Source organism: Triturus cristatus, chromosome 5_1 (assembly GCF_964204655.1).
Source record: "Triturus cristatus chromosome 5_1, aTriCri1.1, whole genome shotgun sequence".
In the NCBI taxonomy this organism is placed as follows: domain Eukaryota; kingdom Metazoa; phylum Chordata; class Amphibia; order Caudata; family Salamandridae; genus Triturus; species Triturus cristatus.
This window is the reverse complement of record NC_140587.1, coordinates 953,515,593-953,531,273: the sequence shown is the minus strand read 5'-3', so window position 1 is coordinate 953,531,273 and position 15,681 is coordinate 953,515,593. Positions and strand designations below refer to the sequence as shown.

Here is a 15,681-nt window from a genome sequence, read left to right as displayed (position 1 = left end):
CATACCCATCCCACTTAGGGCAAAAAGTGTTACAGCAAACAAATGATGGACGGAATGCTGACAATGCAAACATTCTCCCCCAGTCAAAAGATCTGGGTTTAATCCATTGTTCTTTTGCCCACTACGCCACCCTAGTTTGGACCCAGCCATATGCAAATCAGTCTTGTCATGCATGAGTGCACCTGGGTGGGTCTAGATATGGCCGTCCCAATTAGTATAGGGAATGTGGGCCTTCTATATGGGGAATGACAGCAAGAGTCCCGGTGCCAAAAATAAGTGCTGGTAGTGCCCACTGATACTAATAAAGTACCAGGTGTTCCCAGTGAGAAAGATGGTGGTCATAGGCTGATCTGTAGTTGCAGTTATATAGTGCCTAACATACCTATAATGCAGTCTTCTCACACAAACGTGTAGGTTTGTAGGTATACACAAACATTTTGCAGGAAGTGTCACGCTCACTCTGTAAACAACAGTAAAAGTACTCCAGTGAAAAGTAGGAGAAAGTGCCATTCCAGATTGAGAAGGGGCCGAGAACAGTTGCATATTCCATGAGGTTGTTGCGATGGAGCTTTCTCAATATAGAAAAATAGTCTCCCTCATGTGAAACGTGTTTCTTTATGATCAACTTGTGGAATTTTCACAGTTTGGAAAATATGCATGAGTAAACATTGTCCGGTATAGTACTTCTGGAAATCTACAGGTTAGTGAGAATTCCTACAAATGCCCCTGGGGTTCTGTGAGAAACACCCCAAAAATCCAGAAATCTGATATATAACCTACAAGAGCATATTTCGAACTTTTACTAGCCTTGCTTTGCAAACGTGACACAAGTTGTCCTTAAAAACACTTATATTAGTGCTTTTCTATTGAAGTAGGTCAGACACATCTTAGATAAACAAAAGTAATCCACTGCAGTTCTTTATATGGGCCCAATTCACAAGGGGTTTGCTGTGACTTACCCTTGTAGTACTCCAGAATCCAAGAGGATACCATGAGAATATTACACCTACTGATAGCAACATCTTTGTCCATTGAGCCCATTGTATTTATCATCCATCTTAAAAGGGTCTAATTCTGTAACTGTAGTGTCACTATTGGACAAGTTAAGTTCAGCCCTAGGATACAACATGTAAGAGCTCAGGACATTATAAAACACCCATTGTCTAATAGCTTATTTAACAGCAGCCATCTCGGTCTGTTACTGGCAGATTCCACCAAGATGCCTTAACAGTATGCCTGCAACATGTTTGCAGTTACTTGTTTTAGTTTTTAGACATATCACAAGTAAGGTATGACCAGGGTCTGAGCACAAATGTTCAAAACAGGCTCTGCTCCCTTCCTGTCTCTTTCTTTCCAGCTCTTATTTTTCAAGGTGAATGGCCTTCTGACATTAACCTTGGGAAGGCTGTTGCCTCTGTCTCCAGTCCAATGGCTCAGCCCCTACCCCCAAGGGAAATTCCTGGTGGAACAAGTGGTCAATCCGGCCCTAGATAAGCGCGATTTCTGAGGTCCATCATGGTTCTATGTATTTGAAATTCATGTGGCATGCTGCAGTACAAAAGATAACTTGGACACAGGAATTTTCACTGACAAACTAGCTGAACACATTATTTGCTAATAAACTTTAGGTAATATCCTGTGTTTCTTCAATTACCATAATCATAATTCTGGTACCAAGCTGGTCAAGGTAACATATCCCAAACTGCTTATACTATCCGAATCCTGGAAGATGACATCCACTTGTAAATATTTCTTAATTAAAGAAGCCATTTCTTATTATTACCATCTGAAACCGCTACCAGTCATTTTGATCTAATTGAAAAAGTGAGAACAAAATTATTTCCACCCAGGACCAAGCATTTTCTCTTCACGCATAACAGTTTTTACCAAAAAGTTGGTGAAGCATAACTTACTGACACCCAGAGATAGATGTTGCATTGTAGTTACAACATGGATATTTATAAGTAGCCGTGGCCCGTGCAGGTAAGAGCGGTGGGGCCAGGTTGGGGGCGGGAGGGATTCGACAGACTACCACGAGGGAAAATTAAAGAAATAATTAATTTTCCTTGTTATGTCGAAATCCCCCCACCGCTCTTACCTGCACGGGCTGCGGCTGTTTACAAGCACACGTGGATATTTATTTCACATACTGCACTGGAACTCTTAAGCAGGAAAGAGATTGCATTATGTTTCATACAGATCATTTTATTTGAATTATGTCCCACTCTGGGATTTGCAATTTTCTCAGTTGGTCTGGATAGCACATTCTTTCTCTAGTTCTTTCTATTATAAGGATACTTATAAAGACAAATGGTAGACTTGCTCTCTATTTAGCATATGTAATTCCGCTGATTTAAATTATCCCCCCTTTAATCCAGTATGTTAAGACAAAATGGAAGGAAAAAATAGACAATGAGCCATTTGCAGGAACAATATTAGGTTTTTAAAATGTTACATTACTTACAAAAACGAGTTAATTGTCGCATCAACTTGCTCATCGATTTCCTTCCAAGTACATTGAATTGTCATCCCACTGCATTATGTGTCGTTTCTACCCAGACATGACAAAAAGTCAAAACAATCCATAAAGCGGGTATACTTGTTCTCTGCTTCCCAATATTTAAAATAAATAAATGAATGTATATTTTGATAAAATCCACTGGTCCAAAGTTTAGGTTATTTCATAAATTCTTTCTCTTTTTCCACAGCTCGGAAATACGTGCCCAGAGCAATCTTGGTGGACTTGGAACCAGGGACCATGGACAGCGTGCGGTCTGGCCCCTTCGGGCAGCTCTTCCGGCCTGACAATTTCATATTTGGTATGTGACCATAGCTGCAGATTTTATTTCTGTTATCACCCTGAATATCTGGACTGTACAGGCCATGAGCTCCCCGGCATGATACCTTAAATGAGATCTGGAGGATTCCAGCGTCAAACGACAATGTATATTCCATTTTGGTTTCTCCGAGGTAGGAGAATTAATTCCTTTTTACTAGACTGTGTTTCTGAAAAATGACAGAACTGAGTGGAGGAGAGCGAATATCTGCATTTCAACCTCTAATAACTGCCTTTGCCATGCAAGACGAGCCATTTAGCAGAAGTAAAGTATAGCATGGACAGGCTGGGTTTAGGGGCGCTTCCCGAGATGGTGAACCGCCGCAATGCTCACTGTGAGTTAACTTGCTTGTATTCCTTGATTGTGCTTTAATATTATAATCTTTAGTGATGAAGTACAATATGAATGACCTTATAGACTTCAACATCTGATCTTTGCTAGAAGGCGGCCACTTGCGTGTTTGTTGTAACTCGTACAGAGGGTATTTCTTACTTGTTGCTGTCGTAAATCACCTGTCGTGGTAATGGTTACAACATTGAGATTGTAGTGATGTCCACCAAGGAGCAGAGAAGCCAGAAAATGCCATCAAAGGCCAGTATTTCCCACCAGGCTATGATTGTGTGCAAGCTTGGATGCCTGGAGCGTGACTGAAGAAATAGGAGTGGGGGTAGACGGGGTCTGCAGATGCTGATAGAGGTGTACATGCGAAGCGAGCACAGATAATGACATAAGTTCTGAATGTATTTTATTTTTCTGGCTCAAGTTGTGATGGCCTGCATGCCACAAAAACAGCGATAGGCTTTCTGTGCTGACACAGTATTTTACATTTATGTCATTTTTCATGGTATGGGATTTTTGATTGACCTTCTTTATGCTGGAAATTATTGGACCAAATAAGCACTGGTTCTCTTGAGGCACACATATATTTGCATGCTGTTTCTAATCAGGCACGCAATTTACTCAGAGGAGTGTTCCCTTGTGGAAAAGTGTTTCATTTGTTCCTCTTAAGACCTGCCTCTACAACCTACCCTAAGACTATTCATCCAATATATTTGAAAGAATGTGCTTTGAAATAACCAGTTTGATCTCAAATTTCCCAAAAAGTTCAGAATGTGCCAGCCAAGGACACAGAGGGAGTTTATTGGCCCAGATAGTTTAAAAAGAAAAGTACGAGCCCTCAAAATACAGCAGATCTGCATACTGGGCTGCCTCTCCGTCTAGGAAGGATATTGACTCACCCAGGCGTCTTTCCAGCTATTAACGCCCCATAATAAATACAGCAAAGGGTGTCGATGGTTGTTGCTTATTGCTGGGGTTATATGGGGCGCTCGTTTTCTTCCACTACCCTACACGTTCGGTTTTTTATATCACTCATTTGCAGCATAGCATTCAAAGGCCATTGTCTTCTTAACTGTCCAACAAATAGCACGTTACTGCAAGTGCCTTCTCCCTTCGGTGCGAGCCATGAAAAATGAAACCTAGATGTCTGGGCAAAGAAAATCAAATATTGGAAGGAGTGAATAGTTGTCGAGCCTTTTGTCGCTAAAAGACCTGCAACATTGCCAAGATGGACCACATTGATCAGAATGAAGGGGGGGCAGGGGTACTGAGTTGTGTTTCACTTGATACCCACATATGAAGGCTATTGGCGAGTGCCACTCACTCAAATGTTTCTTGCGCACACTACAACATACACCATGGGGCAGTAGGTCAGTCCACATCAGTCATTTACTAACTTCACTGTGAGGGATGGCATTGTGCTTCATTGTTTTTTTACAAGGGGCAAAAAGTAGTTGCCCTTCTGTGCCAGGCACAGCTACAGCGAAGGGTGCTTTCTGGAGAAAAAGACCACGTGGATTTTGCATGCTCACTAGTCGACTATATCACACAGTTAATGCCATCTCCCACAGCTTTCTTCATGAAGGGTGATTTCAACTTTTGGGCTGACGAGTGTTTTAACTGTGCTGAATTAATTGTTAGCTGCCCAGCAAAGCTATAGCCATGCAGTTCATTTCCATTGATAAGCAAGCTGTGGTTCTGTTGGATTTAATAATAGACTTGAGTAACCTTAAGCTTTCCCTTTTCCACCTGCAGGGCAAACTGGTGCGGGAAATAACTGGGCGAAAGGTCATTATACGGAAGGCGCAGAGCTCGTCGATTCGATCATCGACGTGATAAGAAAAGAATGTGAACATTGCGACTGTCTGCAGGGATTCCAGCTCACTCATTCGCTTGGAGGTGGAACTGGTTCCGGTATGGGAACGCTGCTCATCAGCAAAATCAGAGAGGAATACCCTGATAGGATAATGAATACCTTCAGTGTCATGCCATCTCCCAAGGTCTCGGACACAGTAGTGGAACCATACAATGCCACCCTGTCTGTTCACCAGTTGGTAGAAAACACTGACGAAACATACTGCATTGATAATGAAGCATTATATGACATCTGCTTCCGTACTTTAAAGCTTACAACCCCAACCTACGGAGATCTGAACCACTTGGTGTCTGCAACGATGAGTGGGGTCACCACATCGTTGCGATTCCCTGGCCAACTCAATGCTGATCTTCGCAAACTAGCAGTAAATATGGTCCCATTCCCACGCCTTCACTTCTTCATGCCTGGCTTTGCACCTCTGACAGCTCGAGGAAGCCAGCAGTATCAGGCACTTACTGTTCCAGAGCTCACCCAACAGATGTTTGATGCCAAAAACATGATGGCGGCCTGTGACCCAAGGCATGGACGTTACCTAACAGTGGCTACAGTGTTCCGTGGACCCATGTCAATGAAAGAGGTAGATGAGCAGATGCTTGCCATTCAAAACAAGAACAGCAGCTACTTTGTGGAATGGATCCCGAACAACGTCAAAGTAGCAGTATGTGACATCCCACCTCGTGGCCTCAAGATGGCTGCCACCTTCATTGGAAACAGCACAGCCATCCAAGAGCTCTTCAAGAGGATATCTGAGCAGTTCTCTGCTATGTTTAGAAGGAAGGCCTTTCTACACTGGTTCACCGGGGAAGGGATGGATGAGATGGAGTTCACAGAGGCTGAAAGCAACATGAACGATTTGGTTTCAGAATACCAGCAGTACCAAGACGCAACTGCCAATGATGGGGAGGAACAATTTGAAGAGGATGAAGAAGAAATTGCTGAATAAAGAGCACCCTTTCTATAAAAGAACTTTACAAGGCCATCTTTATGAACAAAAATAGAATTGAAAAATTGAGATTTTTTGATGAACTTAAGCAAAGGACGCCGTTGGATAAGCAATTTGCTTCAAAGCAGATCACTGTGTTTTAGTCAAACTGTGAAGGGCAATGCAAGGCTTTGAGCGATTTAAAGCAATATGTGCAGTAGTAAATATTTGAGAAGCTCCTTTATTCATAATAAAAAAAAAAAGTCTAATGGTGTGCCTTTTTTTTGGAAGGCGTCCTTTCAAACACTGGTAGTTACAGGCGGCAAATTGGAATCAAAGGTGGATTATTCATCTACTGTTTTAGAATTTATCCACAGGCAATCTGGAGTAAAAAAAAACTGCTCTGCACAAACATAAAAAATCGAATCAATGTTTTCTCATATAGGCAAGAAAATATGTTAGATTGCAGGCAAAATGTATATGGATGACGAGTGTCAGTAGCAGGCTTCAACTTTAAAGTATGAAGGAAAATAGATTATGGTTTGGGAGAAGAAAATCAGATTTTGTCTCATCCTAGAGTATGGCTATGAAATAAATGCCAATACTTCTTTATGGTATGCAATTCATATTATTGTTGTACTGCACCTTTAAATGGGATTTAGAATGGATCAATAAGTTATTTCTAATTAATTTCCCCCCACGCAGCAAGGAAAAGAAAAAGTCACCAATCTTAACTCCCACCCTTACACGTTGCCTGTCCAGCCATGTTTCACTGTGTGATGACCCTGCAATTAGTTTGGCTTCTAAACTCTTGTAATCTGTAAACAGACAAGCTTTTTAGGTCTCGCCTGAGCCAGCGCTTTAGCACTGCTCTCGCGAGAGCTTTTGTAAAAGGGGGATTTAGAAGTGCAAACCAGTGCTTTCAGGCCGCCAACTACAGTGCATGTGCGCCGGGCGCGCGCACCATTTGGCAGCCTGCGTGATCATTTCGCGGCCGCTTTGATGTTCTCAGTGAGCCGCTCGGCCACTGAGAACATCAAAGCGGCTGCGAAAGTGCACACCATTTGCCACCTCCTCCCTTATCCCACTTCCATGCTACACTTATTTATTTTATTTCGCGGCCGCGTGGCGTTATTTTTACAGCCGCGCGGCCAATGCTTGTTATAATCTGTCCCTTTCCTGGAAGGGGCGGGTTTATTGAAAAGGCTCTCTGGCAGCGAAGCTGCAGTGTCTCTCGGGTCTGGCGGTGATCTCAGCGCTCTCCCGTGATCCCAGCGCTCGCCGGTGATCTCAGGCAGTTCCCTGGTGATCTCAGCAGAGGGGCTGGCAGTGAAACGGGGATATATTGGTCCACGGGGCCTTCTGATTAGGCTTGCCCGCATCGGCCCCTCCGCCCTCAGCAGACAGACAGCAATAAATGACCTACAGATAGTGCTCGTGTGTTTGGGCGCGCGGGAGGGGTGGTGTGGGCTTTCACTGACAGACTCTCTTTTCCACTACGATTCTTATGTTGCTACTAAATAGAAATGTAATGTTTTCGTTCTTCCTTACACCCCTATGTCCCTAGTGTACTTCTCATGTCTTTGCGCCTACTGCCTTACCTATGAGAATTAATTCAAATGGCGCTGTTAATGTGCTGAGGTGTGACTTTCTCCCCCCAACCGAGCCTATCTTGCACTAGTCCACCAATGACATCTGACAGACGCTTGACTATGCGAGCAAAGATGTCAACATACGTCCTCTGAGACCGGCTGCTTCACCCCGTTGGGTTCTCCAGAAGCATCAGGCTGTCCCACAAGTGACTGACTCCGTCCCAGCCTTATCTGCCCATGTCACTGACTCTGCCCCAATATTACCGGCTTCTTCAGAAACCTCAAACTGTCTCATGAGAGACCGACTCTGTCCCAGCCCCAGCCCCACCGGCCCTTTAGAAACAAACTCTTACCCAAGTCACTGACTCTGCCCAATATTACCGGCTCATTTTGAAGCACCTAGCTGTCTCACGAGTGACCAACTCTGTCTCAGCCCTTCAGAAACACACTGTTTCCTAACGACCCTGTCTCAATATTACCGGCCCTTCAGAAGCACCAAACTGCCCCTCAAATGACGACTCTGTCCCAGCTCTTGTCCTTCTTACGGTGCACACATGAAGAGTTATTGCGTCGCAACAAATAATACGGCGGAAGTGGGCAGTAAAAGCAATGATTCCCAGTCGGTTACGTTTGGTTTTTATTGAAGAATAGTTTTGGGCTTCCAGAGGAAAAAACTATAAATAAAGCATGGCAAAAGAGTGGCTTTACTTCTCTAGCGCTAGGGGCTGAACAACTCGCCTCTATGCGCTATGAGCAGAAATACTTGGGTAGTTCCTTGTGTTTCTTGGGCTTGGTGTGGACAGTGGCCCCTTCGGTCTTGAAGTGCAGCTACAACAGACTGTGCACATACAATGCGCTCACTTCTCACCTGAGCATACTGTAGAAACCTAACCATGAGTACAAAACTATAAACCGTGCAGGGGACCTCAGTAGCTCATGTGAACACCCCTTAGCTATGCCCCCCCTTACACACACCTTATCTCTGATCGTGACAACCTCCTGTGTAGTTGCAATAAACTCTCGCAGCACTCTGGGCTCCATGGGGCGAAAAGCCGCCAGCGCATTTGGCCCATTTGGTAGCTTTGCGGAGCTTTGAAAACAAGCATTTGCAATGCAATAGGTCTCGCATTTACGAGAGTTTAAACCATTGGCATTGTAAATGACAATGTCTTTTATTTATGTTTTAAAAACCAAAACATAAATAAAAGGATTTGTCATTTACAATGCCAATAGCTCAAACTCGCGAAATGCGAGACCTATTGCATTGCAAATGCTTGTTTTTAAAAAGCAATGGCATATCAGTCTTTAAGACAGAACATTATAGTGTTATACTGAAGTGCACAGTTGGAAGATCTCATTCTTTGGAGTTGGAGCATTAACTATCACAACTCCCGCTACCCGAACTAGCAGAAGTAGCCCAATCTACCATAAATAACCAAAAACGAGTGTTAATACTAAAAAAAAAAAAAAAGTAGTGTAAGTTGCCCATTCCGCGTAAGTGTCTTAACCAACCCATCATAAACATGTTTAATTAAGGAGCACCTTATTCACTGACCAAGAATGAGTGTACCTTCCTATCCAAAAACCAATTACTTTGGTCACTTGCATGAAAAATGCAACAATGGAATTTAAACAAACACTCTCAATACTCAGGGAATTCTATACTCCTATCCTGTGCTGTGGGGTCTCTGCCAATGAGCATCGCCTTTGACATTATGGCAGTGTCAACCTGTGGCATGGCGGACTTTAGCTTTCCTTTCAGGGACTCAAGTGCCGTACAAATGGGACGCAAGGTGTTTACGGCGACTGATCTTCATGTAGTCTATGCAGTTGCAAAGTATTCTGGAGGGTAATTTATGTTTGCTAGATGTGTCACCCTGTGTCTTCAAAACTTGCTTAGAGCATCAGTACTTTTATTCCCTCCCAATCACAAATATGAATTAAGCACTGATGTATGGTATAGGTTATCATTTCCTGGACATGGCCAATCACTGGACTCAACTGGTAGCCTAGATTAGTCCATAGTGTTACATTTTCTTCTTTACCATTCTAGGTAATGTAGATAGTTTTAACTAATGTGAGGAATCTTCATCCCACTATATCATCTTGTGCGGTGGGCAAATGCTCTCCACCAGCTTTTTCCTTTCTCGCCCATGTACCTCTAAATTTCCCTCTTCACCAGCTGCTCCCCAGCATTACCCATTTTATCTTCGATTATGAGCATCTTTCTAAAGATGGTCATCATGCCAGTATGAAATCATTACACTAGGACTGGCAGAATAAAGTTCAAGCATCAGATCCCGAATCTCCATCCTGATAAACTAACTGCGTATCACGGTTACAACACTACATCACCTCTCACTAAATCTGACCTCGTTCCCCAAACCCTGACCTAACCTCCCCTAAATCCACTAATGACTGCGATCTCAGGATTACAGGATGTAATCGAGTCACTTTCCCCACTATACCCAGTGCTTTCTGATCATTCACCTACAAAACAAGGGCAAAGTGATGACATGCCAGTTCTGAAATGAAGTGTCGATATATGGCCTCTTACTAATGTTTGCAGTTTTCCGGATCCAGGTTTTGTTCCCATCCATGTCTGTGTCTATGTTCACTTTTCCCCTCTGTCCAAATGAATCAAGAGGTAAGTCAAAGAAACCAGGCCTCTCGTGGCCGTAAAGTTCAGCAAACCAATCTTACAAACAGCAAAAGCCCAAGTGCTCCAGTTCTTACTTTTGGTGTGATGGTTGGTAGTAGCACAGATTTTCACCTTTATTTACTCCAAATCTCCGCTTACACATCTAATATGGTTTAGTCTGGCCATTTCTCAAACATGCCTAACATCTGGAACCCCTTTCTCCCCTCATCTCTCCATGCTCTAACAGAGAACATGCTATGTGGGGTGTAAACTCTGGGTTTATGTGAAGCTGTTAAAAGGGAATGAGGTACATAGTTAGTGACGCTAAGGAAGTAAGCTTGTCCCAACACCGTAAAAATGTTGTCAATGGGATCAAGGCCTAAGATATTTAGTTAGCTACAAAATTCCCCCAGAAGAACTGATCTGCTATCACCACTCCATGAATACTAAGGGGCATATTAACAAGAGCCGGCGATAAATAACGCAAAGCGCGCTTAGCGCTTGTATATTTATCGCCTGCTATCTCTGGAATTTATCGCCCGGTTAGCGCGTTATCAACAACGCGCATCGCCAAGGCGACAAAAATTCCAGAGATAGTGTGGCTATCGCAGTTTTCCATGGTGTAAAACGGCGATATCCTAGATGATAGGACCTGTGGTCTTAGCCACAGAATCCAATCCCCATGTTAAGTATGCCTTAGTCAGGAATTTAACAGACGTTAAATTCCTGCGTTAAGGCATACTTAACGCGGTTTAAATAATCGCTACCCTTCCTTGTTAATATCACGAAGCTGCCTTTGCGATATTTTCCCTGGTTGGTTTCACAGCCACGCCTACTTTGCATCTCATTAGCGATGCAAAGTTAGGCGTGCTGGAAACGGGCGCTAAGTCAGCAAAACACGCGATAGCGTGTCTTTGCTGATAAGGCGATAAAATTATCGCCGCTTTTCGGCCGAAAACGGCCGCAAAAGCGGCGATAATTTTACAGCACCGCCTTGTTAATATGCCCTTACGGGTTTCTTAGATTCCGGGGATATCCAGTCTTTTACAATCCAGAGCTGGCGAGCATAATGATATCCTTCCATAGCTGGTCACACCAGTCCTCCCTTTGAAATACAAATATCCTCCTGCTCATCCTCACTTTTTCCCATTTACAGCAGGACAATCATTTTGAAACCTAACCTTTTTTTACCGTTACCGTTGCTATTTCTTGCTATTTCTTGAACTCTGAAACAGAGCATCCTTACAACTCCTGGATCTTGTTAGGGGCAATTTTTAGGCTACTCTGACTCTCAGCTTTGTAAATGACTTGTAATAATCTTCTTGTGTTTTTGCAAGACTGTTGACCGTGGACAAATCAAACCAATCGGGATCGATCAAAGAGAACAGCGCCACCTTCAAACAAGGCCCAGATCTATGTAAATACCATAACGCCTAATTGATTTGACATACATATATATATATAAATACAATTCTTTATTCTTGCTCCGTATCCGGTCACCTCGCGTATTTGAATGAAATAATGAAATAGTTTTTCTCCAGGGTTCAACAAGACTAGTACCATCCTTGTGCATTAAGATATGGTGAAACAGTCTAGACCAGGGCCTAATCAGAAACCATTAATCTGATTGCCTGTGAGATTTCATCCATAAGGATTGGGCTTTTAAACTCATCCCTCACTTGTTGGGGGACCTCCAGGAGCCACACTCTTACCAGGTAATGATGCAGGTCCCTCTAATCATGTTAATTCTAATCTTTGTGCTAGTAGTTTGATCATGTTATTGTATATCTTTTAAAAGATTTGTGTAACCTCAAAATAGTGTACTCTGTTTGCAGCTGGGCTGGTCCTCCATCCTCTACTCTCCTTTTTTAGGTCTCGGCTAGCGAAGGCTGCGCTTGCGCAGTCTCGCTCGCGAGATTTAATGATTTCAGAAGTGGGGCTTGAACCCGCGCCTCTTCTTCCCTCTTCTCCATTGGCTGGCCTCTTAAATGCTGGTCAGCCATTGGAGAAGAGCTTTGGTTCTCCAAACAAGCCCCGTCTTTTTTGGATTCGGGGTCGTGTTTTTTACTTTCTTTCTCTCCTCTGGAATGTAAACATTCCAGCCAATGGGAAGAGGAGAGAAAGAAAAACATGCCCCCCAATCCGAAAATGCCACTGCGTTTCTCCGAGGCATTTCTGCTTGACCTCGGAGAAAGGCGGTGGTGTTTATGGCGTCATCCCCGTTGCTCCTCGGTCTAAACACGGTCCCTCCAGGGGCCCTTCAGATGCCCTTGTTTTAACCAACTTCCAAGACGCGTGAAAGGTAAAACGTCAGACAAAAATCCTAATGCGATGTGTTCTGTTGGTAGGGATTCTGCCAGCTTTTGTGAGAGTGCCTCGGCGATCAGTGTCTCTGCTTCTCTGCTCTTGCGCAAGGAGCGTTTCGTGGTTAGTTACCTCGTTTACCGGGCATGTGCAGTTGAACCGTCTGCTGGCCCTTTTAGGTTGTCTATGTACCAGTTCTGTTTACTGCGGAGGCTGTGTGTTTGTTGTAGGATCTGATGAACAGCAGTCATCTATTATTTAGTAGGCGGTGGTGGAAGGCACCCGTCTTACTAGAATCATTAAGGATCACAAAAATTCTATGATTTTATTATTTTCTATTTTATGCCATTTTGCCTAAAGGAGTATTTTTTTTAACCAACTCCCAATACGCGTGAAAGGTAAAACGTCAGACAAAAATCCTAATGCGATGTGTTCTGTTGGTAGGATTCTGCCAGCTTTCGTGAGAGTGCCTCGGCGATCAGTGTCTCTACTTCTCTGCTCTTGCGCAAGGAGCGTTTCGTGGTTAGTTACCTCGTTTACCGGGCATGTGCAGTTGAACCGTCTGCTGGCCCTTTTAGGTTGTCTATGTACCAGTTCTGTTTACTGCGGAGGCTGTGCGTTTGTTGTAGGATCTGATGAACAGCAGTCATCTATTATTTAGTAGTATTTGTGTGTGTGACTCTGTGTGTGGGTGCAAATGCAATAGGTCTAGCATTTGAGAGAGATTAAGCTATTGACATTGTAAATAACAATGCCGTTTCTTTAAATGTTTTAAAAACAAAAACATAAACAAAAATAATGTCATGAGCAATGCCAATAGCTCTAACTTTAACAATGCCGAGACCATTGCATTGTAAATGCTTGTTCTATCTAGTGTTTATCTAAAAGTTGTAGTAACTAAATCATGGTATATAAAGAAATACCCTTTGCACCAAAGCCCCTTTTCAACAGCTTGTTGCCTATCACCCACCCTCAAAAATCTCTTTTCACTGTCTTATGTATTTGTTGGTGGCTAGTCTTCATTTCCTTGTCTATTGTTCCGATGTTCAAAGAAATCAATGTAGGGAAATGAAAAGCGGGAAAAGAGGGTTCACTCAGCTTTCTATAGCAATACAAAAGACAAAAAGAGGAGGGGCACCACACCATTCTAGGGACCGGAGTCTCTTAAAAAATGTATCGAGACCCTCAACAGCTCATTTCCATCAGCGGTATGGTATCTCCACTGATGCTACTAGTAGTCGGCATCTTATTAGAAGGCCCTTCCTCCACCAGGAGGAAGAGTCTCTAGGTGCAGTGACATGGTGGGATTAGTGAAGTAAAATTATCTCCTATTCCAGGAGTGAGCTATTTCCTAAAACTGGGATGAGGGCAAGATTAAAAAAACACAGTGAGATGTGGTGGGGATGAGTTGTATATCCTTCACATCTATCAGTATGATTGACATGTTTTAGTCTACTTGCGCCTAGAAAGGTTGTCGGCTTTCTTCAGGATCGTGATGTGCCAGATCTCCAATGGTGCCAGATGGGTCAATCCCTACTGGAACTTAAGCTGCAAGTACATTGATTTAGTCAATCTGGGAAGTGAATTGCTATTCTCTGAGAAATAAAATAACGAAAACAAACGGAGGGATTTATAGAAATTGCACAAGTTAATGATTCCCATTTTATGAATCCCAATTGTGAATTCAAATATAGTTATGTGCCCTATGAAGCAAAACAAAGTAAGTAATTCGTCCTTATGAATTAGACCTACAACACACATTGAGTGCATTATGCACAACGACGGGAGGTCACAGTGTTTTTCGGATAGATACTAATACAAACCGCTATTTTCATAAAAGTAAGACTGATCTACACAATGGTATAGTTTGAATAGGGTTATCAGGATGGTAGGTACATTAAAATAGTTGACCGCGTATACACCCAGTTAGAGTCAGTTTTAAAAGCCTGCTCCGTGTCAAAAGCGCTGATTGTCTGGAGCATGCTGTGTATGCTTAAATTTATGGAAAAGAGGTAATCGCTCTCAAATTATGAGGGAACGGGAGTGAGTGAGAGTCAAATCTAGCTCTGTTTTGGTTATGGGAGGATCCCGGACCTTCTAAGAATGGTTAGTGTACTCCATGCAGACAATCGGCAAAAAAATAAAACTTGATGCGGCGGAATTGATAAAAAAATAATGATAATTTCTAAACCTGACGGAAACCTTAATTAATCTCTCAAGAGAGAAATATTCTCTTCAAACCATTTGTCTTATTGGAAAAGCACTCACACCGGTCCGAGTTCCAGATTGTTGTCTCTATGCATATATTTGTCAAAAAGAACATTAAATATCTACATACGAAAAAGTGATACAAAAAATTTATGTACATATACATTTAACATACATAAACAATCATATAGTGTCTTCTGTCTCACAGACAGAATTCTTGTTGCCCGAATTTCTTAAGGGGCTGCAATAAACATTTTTTTAACCAACTATGGTTCGCAACCCATATCGTCAAGATAGCCCTTGTGCCAACACCAATTAGGGGAGTAATAAGTCTCAACCCCTTTCTATATCAGATGGTGTTGTGAATTTCCTTTTTATAAGAGTCAAAATTGTAAGGGCTTCTTTTATCTATCAGGCCGGCGTGTTTCAGCCCGTTTAGTCTGGGCCTCATCAGGACTAGGGGCACAAAGGAAACCTCTGCGACTCGCCGATAGTGCAACATCAATTGGGACACAATAAGCTGCACCGGGAAAGCAGGACTACTCTGTAGGGAGCAAATGGTCGGATAGGCAGTAATCAAATAGGCACTATAATCGGGCTTGAAAATGCTGCAACTAAAATACTTTGAATGATAGTGACAGATACTTTGTGGTAGGCAGGTGGATGGTACACATAGCTACGTACTCAGTCAGTATTCGGGAGTGCTCTGGAACGGGTTTGATCTTTAAACAAACCATTCGTCAGTAATTGCTGCGTTTAGTTGATAAATTACATAGTACTAAAAGACATAATGAATAAACCATGAGTGTACTTTAGGTGGGAAATGCTAGTGTATATAATATATTGGAAAATGCTAGTGTCCCATAGGACGCAGGGTGGAGGTTTGCTCAGTAACCGGAGCAGCCTTAAAAAATAAAAAGGAAACTGAAGGTTAAATACACGCGGCTAACTGAGCCTTGCAT

General features: G+C 42.8%; 1 protein-coding gene across 2 annotated transcripts in view; it reads left to right on the top strand.

Annotated features, from left to right (window-relative positions):
* The window catches only part of TUBB6 (tubulin beta 6 class V), a 32,034-nt gene extending 25,791 nt beyond the window's left edge, over positions 1-6,243 (top strand). For both annotated transcript variants that reach the window (XM_085606064.1, XM_085606065.1), the window contains exons 3-4: positions 2,709-2,819; positions 4,932-6,243. In XM_085606064.1, coding sequence (XP_085462190.1) covers positions 2,709-2,819; positions 4,932-5,995 — 1,175 coding nt within the window. In that variant the 3' untranslated portion in view covers positions 5,996-6,243. The remainder of the gene's footprint in view (positions 1-2,708; positions 2,820-4,931) is intronic.
* Positions 6,244-15,681: the final 9,438 nt, after the last annotated feature.